This window comes from Trifolium pratense, linkage group LG7 (genome assembly GCF_020283565.1).
Source record: "Trifolium pratense cultivar HEN17-A07 linkage group LG7, ARS_RC_1.1, whole genome shotgun sequence".
Taxonomy (NCBI): Eukaryota; Viridiplantae; Streptophyta; class Magnoliopsida; order Fabales; family Fabaceae; genus Trifolium; species Trifolium pratense.
The window spans coordinates 36169567-36184876 of record NC_060065.1 but is presented as its reverse complement, the minus strand read 5'-3'; the positions used below and the strand labels follow the sequence as shown (position 1 = coordinate 36184876).

At 30.3% G+C, this 15310-nt stretch overlaps 1 protein-coding gene across 1 annotated transcript; it reads right to left on the bottom strand.

Annotated features, from left to right (window-relative positions):
• Positions 1-1094: 1094 nt before the first annotated feature.
• LOC123899373 (LOB domain-containing protein 40-like) lies at positions 1095-2066 on the bottom strand. The gene is made up of 2 exons (XM_045950482.1): positions 1869-2066; positions 1095-1522 (listed from the first exon to the last, which is right to left on the bottom strand). The coding sequence occupies exons 1-2, from the start codon at positions 2056-2058 to the stop codon at positions 1239-1241; spliced, it is 474 nt and encodes a 157-aa protein (XP_045806438.1). The 5' UTR covers positions 2059-2066; the 3' UTR covers positions 1095-1238.
• Positions 2067-15310: the final 13244 nt, after the last annotated feature.

Genomic DNA, 15310 nt, shown 5'->3' with positions numbered 1-15310 from the left:
TAAGGTAGATAAGTGACATGACCGGAGTTCGAAGCCCAACCCCCTACATATATAATACAACATTCCTATCAATTGAGCTAAACTTAGTAGTAGTAGTAGTGTGTGTGTGTGTGTGTATATATGTATATAACCACATTCAAAAAGGATTAGCCGTGTAGCTTGTTATCCGTCTACCTTTTGTTCATGTGTAATTATTTATATTTTTTTTGAAGGAACGTGTAATTATTTATACATATATCTATATATAATATTTTTATGATTCCCAAAAAATAAAAATCTTAGACTTCATTTAATTCATTTGAATTGAAAGGTTAGTGCTTCTTTATGAAAAAAATAGGTTAGGGTTCCTTTCTTTCCTCTATATTTTCTTACTATGTGTCCAACTAATTTATTTTATCACATGTATGAATCTATTGCACTTAAATCTTATGGTGTACATTTAAATCTCATTTTCAATATGGGAATTTTATATGTTTGGATAATATATTAGCGCATTTGTAAATACATTTTGAGTGTTAAAATTTTCTTTTTCTGGATAATTACTTTAAACTATAATGTATCGTCTTGATCTTTAAGATCATATCAAAACTTTATATTTAAAAGAATGAAAAAGAAAAAAACTATTATGCTTTGCTTTGTATTAAAGATTTTTTGTGTCATATTTTAATAAAAATAAGTAAAACACTATCTTAGATGGTATAATCCAAACTATAACATTTACTCTGTTGTCCTTATCCACTCATGTATTCCGCTAAATAGAAGATTTTACACTTAAGCGTTCGTGATACAATTCGTGTAGATTTTCTTCCCTACAAATAGTGCAACTCTTAACACAATAAGAAAAAGAATATGATGGAATGAACTTTTCATGATCGCATTCTACTTTCTAAGATACTCCCTCCGTCTCATAATATAAACAAAAAGTGATAACAAAAGTTGATGTATTAGGTGTAAAATTTGGACCAGATACATTAACTTTTGTTAACCCATTTTTGCTTATATTTTGAGACGGAGGGAGTAATAATTTTTATATATTATTAATAAAACTTGAAGAGAAAAACTTGTTCATACAGCTGAACATATATGGATAAAAAGGATGGGACAAATAAGGAAAACAAACAACCTCTAGTTATTGGTACTACTGTCTAATAAAAAAGTATATCTTTTTCAAAAGAAACCGAATTACATATAATTAATTATTATCTGACTTCTTGCCATTGTTTGATTGGAAATTGAAGTCAAGAGTGAGTTTCAGCAATTCCATTTGGCTCTGTCTCAATCACCGATGAAGCTTCTGCAGTTTTCATGTTGCCATTCTCCAAATCTGATTTCAAAACAATGCCTGTACATGGTGATGTTTGTCCATCAACAACTGTAACAACGTTAATATTTGATCCAGTCAGCACGGCTTCAACTGCAGCTTCACATCGGCTCCATTCTCCAGTGAGCAATAAACCGAGTGCTCCATGTGTGGGATTCGCCAATCTACCTGAAGCCTCGTACAACAATGATTTGAACACAGCTGAAAATTGTGACAAAAAAATCGTTATGTTTTTATTAATTAAGAACGAAAACAATGAATCAATTATATTGCTTCATTTTTTAAAATTAAATTTGAATATAATTGGCTATATGACGACTAGTCAACATTAAGCATCATATATTAAAAATTAAATCAAAGTTGATGTCAAATCTATGAAAGATTGAAATTGATTCGTTGTTTTAAATTGTGACATGCAATAGATTGTGTCCGCAACAACCACATTTCCTAGCATTTTATCACAATAAAAAGATTTGCAATGTAATTACAACTATAGTTTAAAATCATGATTGATTGTTATACTATGATAGCGAACCGAGCTAGATACCTATGGAATTTTTGTTGGTAGCATTAGCAAGGAGGTTGAGCAAACCGGTTCGGCCATAGAACTTGGCAAGGAAGAGGGTGACCCTGGCTTGAGTTTCGGGGCAACGGATCCACTCAAGGCAAGGCTTGATGATACAATTTTCACTGCAACCTCTACGAAGTGCGCGACACCCATTGCAACTCGATCTCATGGTGGGTACAAATGATATGAAGGGATGCTATAGGAACTATCTCATGGGGGTATTTATAAATTAATTTGTTAAAAAGAAAATAGACTATTATAAAAGTGATTCAAAGGTCAAAAGACGATGACACTTTTGAAAAGTCTAAATTCAAAGGTGAATTAATTACAATTAAGTAAAATCATTATACCACGATACAAAAAATAAGCCTTTTGTGATACGATGGTATAAATGTTGGGATTAATAACAAGAAAGAAAAAAAAAAAAAAAAAGGAAATGTGTTGGTCAAAAATGGAAATGTGAGGATGAAAATGATGTTGTTTATTAGGTAAATTCTAATATCGACCATTTTATCAAGTGGTTCATGGTAGACCAATCATAAATAACATTATAACGAATACGAATTTTACAAAATTCACCGTTGGATTGAAAGTTTAGATCATATAGATCATCCATAAAAAATTTTAGAAAAATTAAAAACCATTTGATATGTTATTGAGACACATCAAGATTAACGGTTTATTAAATAACGTAAATCTTGTTGGGTCTCAATAACATATCAAATGATTTTCAAAAAAATTTAAAAAATTTATAGATGATCTATACGATATAAACTTTCAATCCAATAGCAAATTTTGTAAAATTCATATTCGGTAGATTACTTGTCCACGGTGGACCACTTGTAAAGATGGTCCATCGTAGTAGTGACCTGTTTATCATGGACACAATGTGATTAAATAATTCGTCAAAAAAAATGATTAAATAATTAAAATACCATATGGAATTAATTTCATAAAATGGGAAATACTTCGCTTTGTCTTCATTTGATCTTATCAAATATTTGTCTTGATTTTCTTTCCTTTCAGAGATAATTGGTAATTTTAACCATAATTTGGAATAATAATATTAAATATTTTAAAATTAGTTAATTTTTATTGGATTAAATATATTTTTAGTCATTATATTTTGGACCGATTTTTAAAATAATCCCTATTTTTTTTTTTTAAATCTCTATTTTGTCTCCCTTTTTGTATTTAGTCCTCACTGTCTATTCACGAACGGAATGTTGTGGAATCTTGTGGGCCTGCTGTTTTTTAGTTGGCAAATAATATGGTAACACATGTCAACACTAAATCGTAAAAAAAAAAAAAACATAATACCCTTAAAATTAAGGCGGATTCTAGCATGGGTGACTGCAACATGTCTCTCACTTATGAGAGACTGAGTTTTAACCGTGTGATATGCTGAAAAACAATTAAACGGCTGTGATGAAGTATGATGAAATATAGGGAACCTGTTGCTACAGTAATAGCAGGTTTTTATTATTTAATTTATTATTTTACTTTAATAATTTATTTCACTTAAATATTTTATTTTAATACATGTACCAAAAAAAATCACGGGTAACATGGAAGCACCTCCAGATTCATCTTCCCCACCCACCTCCCGGTCCTATACTAACTATGGAAGAAGATGCAACAAACCCAGAAATTTTTTTGTGCTAATTAACAATAACTTGTTAACCGAGTTCGACAAACCCAAAATTCTCAAAAGAACTAGAGCAAAAAATTTGCGTCGTCATATACTCTTGTTGTTGTGTTCACTTTCCTTCCCCACGAGCCATCAAACTTTTCATCTTCCCATTTCACAACAAATTGATTATTTCAAACAAATCACTCAAAGAAGATGACTAATTCTTCCCCTCATCAACATAGATCTGATTCATTTTCTTTTTATTTTTATTTCCACGTTTTTAGACTTGTTCTTTGATATGAGTTTGAAGCTATTATTGATTGAAAATACAATTGAAAATCATTGGAAATATATTTTGTATGATTTATAAGATAAACAATTTATAACCAGAATATTTATAAGATAAACAACATAGATCGGATTTCGTAGGAAATTCTGCAGAGAAACTATTATAACCAGAATATTTATAAATAATTTAAAGTATAAATAAATCATGTTTTAAAAAAATATATAAATAACAGGCTCCACCTGCTATAACATGTATTTTAGCTCTCCCATGTGTGAGAGATATGTTTCAATGTCCCACGCTAGAATCCGCCTAAAATTAAAACACAAATTACTAAACATCTTCAAATAAAATTAAAACCATTTTTTTAGTTTATCATTTGTTATATAATTAATTACAAATACTATATCTTTTATGAATATTAAATATATTCATGTATTTTTATATTTGTGAAGAGTATTAACATCGCACTCTATCTCTTGTATTGACTTTTTTATGAAGAAGCTAAATTAACCCATCCAAATTGGCAACAAAGAGAATCGAACATCAGACCTCTTCCAAGTTCCAAGCCAATACCAATGCATCAACCCAAGTGGGTTATCTCCTGTATTGACTTAATTCAAATGGATATCACTATTTCAAAAATGCTTCCCACTAAATTATATAAGCCTACATAAATTTGATGAAATATATGTATATTTTAACAAATAGAAGGTAATACAGTAGAAACTCTTTAAATTAATAAACTCTCTAAAATAATAAATTTGTCCAGTCCCGACTTGGGCCAATGTAAAAAATTGAAAAACTCGATAAAATAATAAGATAATAATTTTTCGGGAGATCCCTTTATAATTTTCGGTCCCAAGAAAATCATAAATTAATAATTCATAGAAACTGAAAAAAAAATATTACACTTTATTGAAATATGATTCAATAGTTGTCTGTTTCCAATGCATATGAACACAATAGTTACTAATTTACGTTGAGTCTCAAGGTTCGCTGCAACGTAATTCTAAGAGGCATAGACTAATTTGTCTTTTTGTTTGGTATGTACAATATAATTACTTAAAAACTCTTTAAATTAATAATTATTAATTTATCGATAAATTAATAACTCTCTAAATTAATAAATTTCTTCGGTCCTGACATTATTAATTTAAAGAGTTTCTACTGTACATTGAAAATGATATATATATATATATATATATATATATATATATATATATATATATATATATATATATATATATATATTTATATATCTATACTTTTTTTTTATTTAAAGATATATGTATACTTTTATACAAAGGGGATGCCAAAATTTTATGTGTACTCACATTTTTTCTCGCAACTTTTGTTAAGAAGTTTCACATTATATGTGAGTTGGCCTGAACAAGAGACAATTCTCACCTTAATAGGATTGAGTTAGGTCAAACTCTCAATTCTAAAATGGTATAAAAGCCTGATTTGTAAGGTGAAGATTGCCTCTTACTTATAAATTATTGTTCAGGCCAACTCACATCCGATGTGAGACTTCTTAACACACCCCTTCACGTCCAACATTATTGGGCTTGGTGGATGGCCTGATAATGGGTTGCCCAACAAATGGTAAAATTCATGTATAATTTTTCGTATTTAGTACTTTGGAAAAGGGAAGACAGACATTAACTAAGTGGTTAGTCCTAATAATAGTCTCTTGATAAAAAAAATAATATTGTAGTTAATAAGCGACCGAGAAGTGTTAACGCACCGACATTGTGTGCATTCTAATAAAGAGAGAGTGTTGTCGAGATCTCGTTGTAATTAGGGCTGAAAAATAGTTCTTGACTCGACAATTAATTCATTGAACTTAGTTCGAGAATCAAATGATTTGAAATGAGATGCAAATGAGTTCACCCTACACATGTCTTTGGAGAAATGTGTCAAAGAGAAGGTTGTAGGTCCCCTAAAACCCTAATTCCCCAGCTATAGAAGACTATCTTATGGTCTAGGTCAGATATGTCATATATATGAACCCTAATATAATTTTTACATTCGACATTTACTAACTTAATCGTCGAAGTGTGTGCATGTGCCACCCTACTGAACAGGTTCACCGTTCAACCGATTGAATCCAACGAACCAAAACAACTTTACCATCTAAATCTCAGGTCGAGAAAGGATCAAAATTATTGATGATTTGATGTATGGGTGGATGTTATATATATTTATTAGGGAGTGCGGGGTAGAGTAAGAAACAACATTAATAACAATTCATGACTACCAAGAGAATATATGGATCACATATAGCTTATAGTATGTTAAAAAAAAAAAAAAAAAAAAAAGCTTATAGCTGATTAATTAATCACACTTCAAATTACTCTGTTCTGAATTTGATCATAAAGTTTTACTAAACTAAGCAAAATATGTTGCAATAACATTGCCACAAAGACTCCCAATATTCTTTGAATTGAACTTAGTTCCCATTTGAGATAAACTTTCTATATAAGCATGTGGAAGTGAAAGCAAGTGCTTGAATTCAGTTGGAATCATAGAATAGCTTGACGACAAAGAAGGTAAGATTGTGATAACCTATACATACATACTATATGCATTTATGAGATTAGGTTCTTCATTGAAGAACTGTAAATGTCATGCGTATAGTATCATTTGAAAACCCTATACAGAATCATGTAATTGCTTTAGTGGTCCCCTAACTAGAGAACTATATCCAAAGAATATATTACTTCTCAAAGCAACTGTAACTTGTACTTTCCTCCTCTTCCCAACTTTTTGATTAACAGTAAACAATGAGTGAATGACATTCTCTTCTCATCAGAGTCACTTTCACATATATTTTATCTTTTTCAATGGCATTTGATTTTCAAGTTTAATTTATATGAGTGCTAGTGTTGTGACAATCGTCAAAGTGTGTTGTTTGGTTTTGCGGTGATAAAATTTGATTTTGAATCAATTGTGTTTCAGAAGGGACCAAGGTTCACTATGCTGGCAGCCCATTTACAGTCTAGGCCCAACAGCCCACTCTCGTCCAAGTTAAGGTGCATCGTTATCTTACAACGCACTACACATATCGGATAAATGACACATGTCAACCCCTGTCATGGGATGGGATATTAATTTGTTATTCATTCCACTTATTACACCGTGAGACCCTCAAGATGGTTACTCTCACTACCTCCTATATATACACTATTGCACTCATCCTCGAGGTACACACATTTCCCTCATTTCATATACACTCATCTTGACTTGTCACTGATTTGAGCGTTGAAGTGCTAACAAAAAAATAAAAGAATGATTTATACAACAAAAAAATACATAAAATTAAAATATTTGGCCAATCTGATTTTAGCTTACATAAGAGAGTAGGTGAATATTATTTGTAAGTGTTACATATGATTTTTAGTTCCTTGTCAAAATTTTCTTATTTTAGCTGATTTTTAGTTTCCAAACAATAAAAGGGGGGCCTCCTTCACTCTATCTTCCCTTTCTCTGCCCATTTCCCATTCCTCCCAAACAAGTCCTTAATCAAAGACTTCTCATACGGCTCCAAGACTCTAATTTTTCTTAAAAAATAAATAAATACTCCCATTTTATCCCTCTAGTCCACAACTTCTTTTTCATAATTTGCTCACATTGAAAACCATGCATAACCAAATCAATAATTGAAAGGTGTATATATGTGACACATGCATTTCTTAACTTTATGTATTTGGATGGTTGAAGCAAGAGGCATGTGGTATCAATTACTCCAAACTTGTGGTCCTAATGGCAGATATGGCCAAGATTTTCTTGTTTGTGAAAACATAACGAGTTTGACCCCAGAGAAACTCACCCCCCCTCTCTTGTATTTTCATTGCACAGCTAAATTTAATTAGAATTGAAGTTATGAGTAGAAAGTGAGTTGGAAGGTTTAGAAATTATGTTAACCAATTTTAAGAGAAAAAAAAATACAATACACACACAAGCATATGCTTTGTCTAACATGAACAAAGACTCTTAAGTGGTGCATGGTACACAAGGAGTGAATAACATTATAACTAGATAATACAAATTTTACAAAATTCACTGTTAGATTGAAAGTTTATATCATATAGATCATCCATAATTTTTTTTTAAAGAAATTGAAAATCACTTGATATGTTGTTGAGATCCATCAAGATTAACGGTTTATCGTTTTTTATTGAATACTGTTAATTTTGATGGTTCTCAATAACATATCAAATAATTTTCAATTTCTTTAAAAAAAATTATGAATAATCTATATGATATAAACTTTCAATCCAACGCTTAATGGTGTCACCATTTTGAGATAATTTTAATTCGTAATATTCACCTGGAAATAGAGACAATCCATGGAACATTCTACCAAAATATACCATGATGTATTGGATGTACATTTGTTACTAATTGTTACTAGTTTGTACATGGTACTTACAAGATAAGATGAGGTAAGAAGATGATGGTAAGAAAACTAGCAAATAAACCCATATATATGAAAAGGGTAAGTGATGTAATTAATTTAAAGAACACTGATCTTGGTTGAGTCAATTTTTTTCTTCTAGGAGGAAGAAATGAATTATTTTCTCTAATAAGGAGGTGAATTAATGTTTACAAAATCTACTCTAATATGTTGCCTATATTTTCTCATAATTTTTTTGTATCCAATTTTTGTATCCAATTTTTTGTTTTTGTTCCAAATGCTTATTTTTATTTGCTAAATTAGGTTGTCTGTGCAATATTTCTAAAAACGAGTGAAGTATAATTGAAATATTAAAGATTTATCTATTTTTATTGAACACAATTAGTTTTGATGACGTACTCTTAATAACATATCAAATTATTTATATATTTTTTTTTAAAAATTCATGAATCATTTATATATGATATAAATTTTTCAGTTCAACGGTGTAAAATTTATATTTTTTAAAATATTATATATTGAGTGATTTAATATTACTCAAATACTACAACAATGTAATTTGATCCTTCCCAAGAAAAAAATTGTTGGTGAACAATTTATAAATTATAAACTTGTCCAATTTTTTTTTATAAATTATAAAATATATTCTCCTTCAACAATATAACATCAAATTTATTAATGGTTTTCTAATAATAATAAATATATTAATGGTTTTCTAATAACTCAATAGTAAATTACAATACTCCTAATAATAAAATCTTAATGTTAAGTTCCTGATCTATTACGGTGGATAAAACCAAGTCCAAGTTGGGTAAAATGCAACGTTGATGTTGCTTTTGTTACTGGCACTGGGAAAACCTCGATGGGATTGTGTTTTCGTAATAGCAATTGACAGTTCATGGTTGGTGTGACACAATGACAACAATCTGTGATCTCAACTTTAGAGGGAGAAGCATGGACATTACTTTTAGCTATGAAAGAAGCTAAGCATAGAGGATTCGATCGAGTTCAATTTGAAAGTGATTCGAAGGTGTTGGTTGATGTTATCCACAGGAGGCGTAGAGGCAATTCTGAGTTTTTTTTCAATAGTTCAGGATATTGTTATTTTTATGTCGTCTTTTCTAAACTTTGAGGTTAAGTTTGTTAGGAGGCAAGCGAATTTGGTTGCTCATACCCTGTCTAGGGCGGCCAATTCTTGGGCTAGCTTCCATAGATTTGAGATTATTCCCTTATGTATTAAACATTTAATAGTTAATGAAATGCATTAAGCCCGTTTGATTCCAAAACAAAAAAAAATCTTAATGTTAAGATATGCTACAAAATTTAAATAGTACATTACTTCTTTTTTTTTTTTTGACAAAGTAAATTGTACATCACATAGGATTTTAATTTGGTTACATTTCCATTATTGTGCTGTTTAATCCAATCCAATTACTTATAATCCCTCACTTTAATTACCCAAATCGCATGCCGTTATAACTAAACCCTTCAAAGTTCAAAACTACCAAAGTAAGAATAATTCCCTTAAGCCAAGACTAAAACTTAGAGTGACCTAAAACAGCAAATTAAAGTAATTAAAGTAGCAATATCTAACATAGGATAAATAATAAAATTTGACCACATGTACTAATGTAGAACATGGATGGTGCATGTGTTTAATTTCCCCCATGTATCATGTATGTAGTAGTACATGAGCAACAATATATCTAACATTTGCTTGCTAAAGAACGACCTGTCAACGTTTTGGTTAACATGTATTGCTATTTGCTAAGGTAGGCAAGGATGGTTGACATGACCTACACACCACTAATTAAGGGATGATGCACAATCCATGAATACAACAAATTGTACCAACTAGACAACTTTCCTTGCTAGGTCCAATCAATTTATCAATATGTGGGAGTTACATACTTAGTCCTACACGGTAATTCAATTCATTCCAGTTATTCATATTTTTGCCTTATATATATAACATATCCTAAATTTATAAAATAAAGTTTCTGAGATACATCAAATCAAAAGAACAACAACTACTATCTAAGAATCAAGATTTTTTTATTTATTAACTCTCTGATTTTTAAAGAGAAATGAGCTATATATTATAAACGGTAGATTATAAGTTATATATAAGTTATAATCTACCGTTCAAATGGAAAGTAAGTAAGTGTTCGACAAAAAATAGTGGTACGGGGCACGTGATTTTCATGGTCAATATACATTTTCATCATCTTATGTTATGCTCTTTTTTGCACTCTTTTAGAGATGATAGTCTGTATAAAAAGAGATCCATATTCTGAATATGATCTGAAAGAACTAAACATCTTCGATGATTCTTGACAATAGTTTTTAGATAGGGCTTTGATTCGTCAAAACCTTTTTTGTTATAGGGTCATCTAAGAGGTATGTGGAGGCAGTTTTGTGTGTTGTAGTTTTTTACGGCAGTCGACGAGACCAATTTTTGTTGTATGCGATATATCCAAATGTGGTATAAGTGGATTCAATTATTCACAGTTTAATGTTCTTTCGCGGTTGGTACTAGCCAAATGCACGAGTTTACAATGGTTTGACGTTTCGTGGTATGGCTGATTTAAAAATCTCAAACAGCATTATCTTTTCCAACAAGATTGATTGTTTGTTTATCAATTAGTTATCAAATATAGATCAGATACATTAATTATTCAATAAATCTAGAAAAGTGGAATGTTTCTGATAAAAAGACCAAATGGAGTATAATTCTTTTCTTGGGAAGTAGGTTTTGGGTAAATCATTTGTCCATTTCAGTACATTTTATGAGTAGGTAGTGAAAATTACATTATGTTTGAGAGGAGTCTATGGTCTTACACTTTTTGTTGGTTGAGAAGTTTTTTTATTCTATTGTGGTTGTTCTACATTTTATTTTGGTTATATGCTGAGAATTACCACCAAAAGTTTGAACACCAAAAACAAATGAATAAGCTCTAGTGACAAACCAAGTTGCCACCCAAATATTCTTATACCACACATACCTGCCAAACAAATTGTGTAACAACATTTGCCAAACCACTTTTTTTTTTTTTTTTTTTACTATTTTACCAATAATTAACCACTAGAGTATGCAAGTTAAACAAATTGATGTCAATAATGCTATGGTTTTTTCTTTTAATTTGTTACTACCTAAATTATTTAATTAATTGTACTAAGGTTTGAACTGTCACATGGAAATCGTCTTCAATTTTGGGTCACCACTTGATAGAGATATCTATATAATAATAATAATGCAAGAAGGGCCCACAGTAATATAATTCCCCAAATTAAAGAAAGAGAAAAAATGATAAATAGTTAAAAAGAAATTCATTTTTTTTTACCAATAAAAGAAATACAAATTCTAGTTGGTACTTTTGGTAGGATTGATGGAACATAAAGCATCATCCGATTGATGGTTTAATGCTCTTCAAAATTTATTCAGAGAGAGGGCTAAAAACTAAAAAGAACAAATTCTAAATTGTTTATTATTGTCAGTTTGTAAAAAAAAAGTTAAAATGGTCATAGAAGAATAAAATTGCTTGATGCTTATGTAGCTTACTCAAAAAGGAAAATTGATAACATGATGAATTAAATATGTAAAGAAATTAAAGGAATAATATTATATTCTTGGTCTATATTTTAATTGTCAATATAAAATCGAAACTACTATTCTATCTATCAAAGATTCAAAGCTAGCTAGCTCCTAATTCTAACACAAAAAAAAAAATGTGTCCTTTTTACATAGTAGGAAAAGAGGTCCCTATAGATTATATTGTCGAATATCCACTCTGTTTTTTAAGGTACACACCTCATGAAAAGGGTGCATTGGTTATTTATTATGAGTCATTGGGTTTGTGTGTGAAAGGGGAGGAATGATTAGAAATAATTATATGCTAACTACCCATTTAAATGGTAGAATTATTAATAAAGTTTGGTGTTACAAAAGGTTTTGTGTATGGAAACTTGTTAAATACAAGATGTATACATTTTCCTTTAAAGATATTGGGTCTTGGGTGGATGGAGTTATTATGAGGTGAAAAATGAAAGTAATAGAAACAATTATTGTGTACACTAGTGTAGTTTATGATATCTTGTATTACAAGTATCAAACAATAACTACCATACAAGTAATTTTTGTTCATGAACCTCTAATTCCTTCTCTTGATTCTTCTCTTGATTTTATTGGTGTAATACCTCTCCACAAGTTGAAGGTTGATAAATGTCTACCATCTCTAATTCAAATAGTATGAAATGGTTGTGGAAGTAGTGGTTTAGTAAAGAAGTCATCTAATTGATCCTTTGATGCACATCAACACCGCACAAGACCACCGAGATCCAACATCAACACCGCACAAGACTCTATTAGCTACATCACAAATATGTTGCACATATCATTCATAGAAAGAACAAGGGTTTTGTTAGATTTTTGGCCAAATCACTTCTAAGATGAACGTTTCACCCTATCTATCAAATACTCTACATAAGTTCATTCAACAAAGATTAAATCATTCTGAGAGTTTGAGATCGATTAAACAATATGTCAAACTAACAATCACCCTAACTGTACCCTCTAACCAAAAACCATCTGAGACCTAAAAGGCCCATGGGAGCCACAAACTGAAACCTCAATCACCTAAAATTTTGTACCAAATAGAAGAAATATGATCGCATATAATGAACATATGATCTGTCGACTCCACATAAAACACACAAGGTATTATTATGATCAATAATCGTTCTACGTCTAAAAAGATTCTTGTGGTGATTGTTTGGGGTGAAATTTCTTTAGAGTTCAGAGTCCCTATAATAAGATTGCAATTAAATTCCCATTTTTGCTTAAAAAAACCACTTAATTTGTTATCCTAATTGAAATTTGTCTACAAATATAGACATTATGAGATGCGACTGGAATTTTTTTTATTAAAAATGCATATAATAAATTAAATTGAGGCTAAAATTAGATAAAAAAAATTATAAATCAATTGAATATTATAATGCCCAAACGATATCTGGAAAAACACCATAAATAAAAGGAGTTATTTTTTAAATAAACTAGTAAATTAAACAATATAAAGCAAAAAAAAAAAAAAAGAGTCCACAAATACATTTATCTTTAGGAGAAGGTGCATAGTAAAAGGCACAGTGGAACATCACTTGCAACTTGCAAGTTGGAAAGTTAATTTCACAACTTAAGGTCAGTGTCCTTTTCACCCCATTAAAATCGTTTCCAGAACTTCTCTCACTTTCATTATGAAATGCCCTACTTTGCTCATTACTATTTTAAAAAGAATAATTTTTTTAATGAAGCTTAATTGCAAAGGTTATTCCCATTTTATCCTTCTAATTTTTTTCATTTTTTTTTTTGATAAGCAAACAATATATTATAAAGGAGTACAAAGGGGTACTCAATCCCTCACAATATAAAGCAAATTATAGTATGCTTTGAAGACATACAATAGGATCTAAACACCATTCAGAAAAAGAGAAAGAAGACTTACGGCCAAAACGACCCCTATTTTTTTTCATCTAAAACACACACCACTAAACCAATGAGGTTAATTAAAGGAGGAAAAACAACCAATTTTGTTTAAAACAATGAAAAAAGTTAATAAAAATATAAAGATGTCGTCATTTCATGAAAAATTATAAGATAAAATCCAAATTTGTATATATTTTTGAACTGATCATTCTTGTATTTCATGAACTTTCTCGGCAGGCATAAGGATGATTCCATCGTCCACTCATAAAATATACGAAATCCCAAAGACTTATAAAATAAACATTTCCAACACTAGTAGATATTGAAACCAGATGGAAAGACTACTCCATATAGCTTTTCACATCTGACATATGTTCCTCAGATGTAAAATGCTTATGTAATATGTCATTTTTCTACTAGTGCAAGTAGGTATGACAACGGAGTGGTTTTGAGGTCGACAAGCTCCCCCCCTCGAATTACAATAAAAAACCTACACTCACACTTGTTCCTCATCAAGATTCGAATTTGAGTCTCCATCTCCACCCTCAACGGAGATTGAGTTTCTGCGCCCTGCACATGCCCTACCATATATTAAAATAATAAAGTTAACAAAGCATTCATATTTAAAAAACTAATATTGACAAAAAAAATTAATAATTAATTTGATAAATTTGTGTCAAAAAAATAATAAAATAATTTGACCAGTTTGTGTAAAAAAATAATAATAACTTGATCCGCGAATATGCTTAACATTCACAATCTATTTTTTTGAATCAGCAAATATTATAACGATCAACTATAAATATAAGATATACAAGTGGCGAAAAAAATATAACACTGCAAAAAAATGCAGAGAACAACAACAACATCACCAAAACAAAACAACATCAATTGAAATTCAAACAATGACACACTAGCATCCTATCCCAACTCAATCCCCTACTCAAAAAACCAAAAACCCGAGCGGAACATTGTTGAATTAAAGAAGAACATCAAAACCGTCTCTCACCGATAAGTACCCTTGTCGGGTCAAACTTTTTGGGGTAAAAAGCAAACGCCAACAACCAAACACACTCCAGACTATTCTCAACAAATTGCAACCCACCAAAGAAACCGGCTACTTCGCAATCTAAAACCTCTAGTCTAAGTTGTTAAAAAAAAACCTCTAGTCTAAGCAAAATAACTACATTTGCGATCTGATTGTGGGGTAGCCCGAGATGACTCTAGAAAAATATCGGCAAAGGAAAAGATTTTGACAAAGAGAAACCATTATACAACCACCTCAAAATGTCAAACAAAAGTCCATCGATGTGTAAGTTGAAAACCAACTCCAAAAGAGAAAAAAAAAAAAACAAAGAAAAACCTAATTTCTAAATTAATATTATGACTGAAACAATCATTTTTTTGGTGTAAATCGGGTATCCTCTATGCGCAATTACAGAAACTAATCCCTCGAACCTTGTGGAACTCAAATGAGTGGCAAAGTCTCCCTACTTTTCTTATTAATCCCGAGTATTAAGAAAAAAAAAAAAGGATTATGTATTAGTTTCATTATGATAATTCATAAATAAACCATGATGTATGAAAGGTTATTTTT

Excerpts from the sequence above, each read along its gene's own strand:
- LOC123899373 (XM_045950482.1), bottom strand. The coding sequence starts at position 2,058 with ATGAGATCGAGTTGCAATGGGTGTCGCGCACTTCGTAGAGGTTGCAGT. Across the intron at positions 1,523-1,868 it reads TACCAACAAAAATTCCATAG|CTGTGTTCAAATCATTGTTG; the intron begins GTATCTAGCTCG and ends CACAATTTTCAG.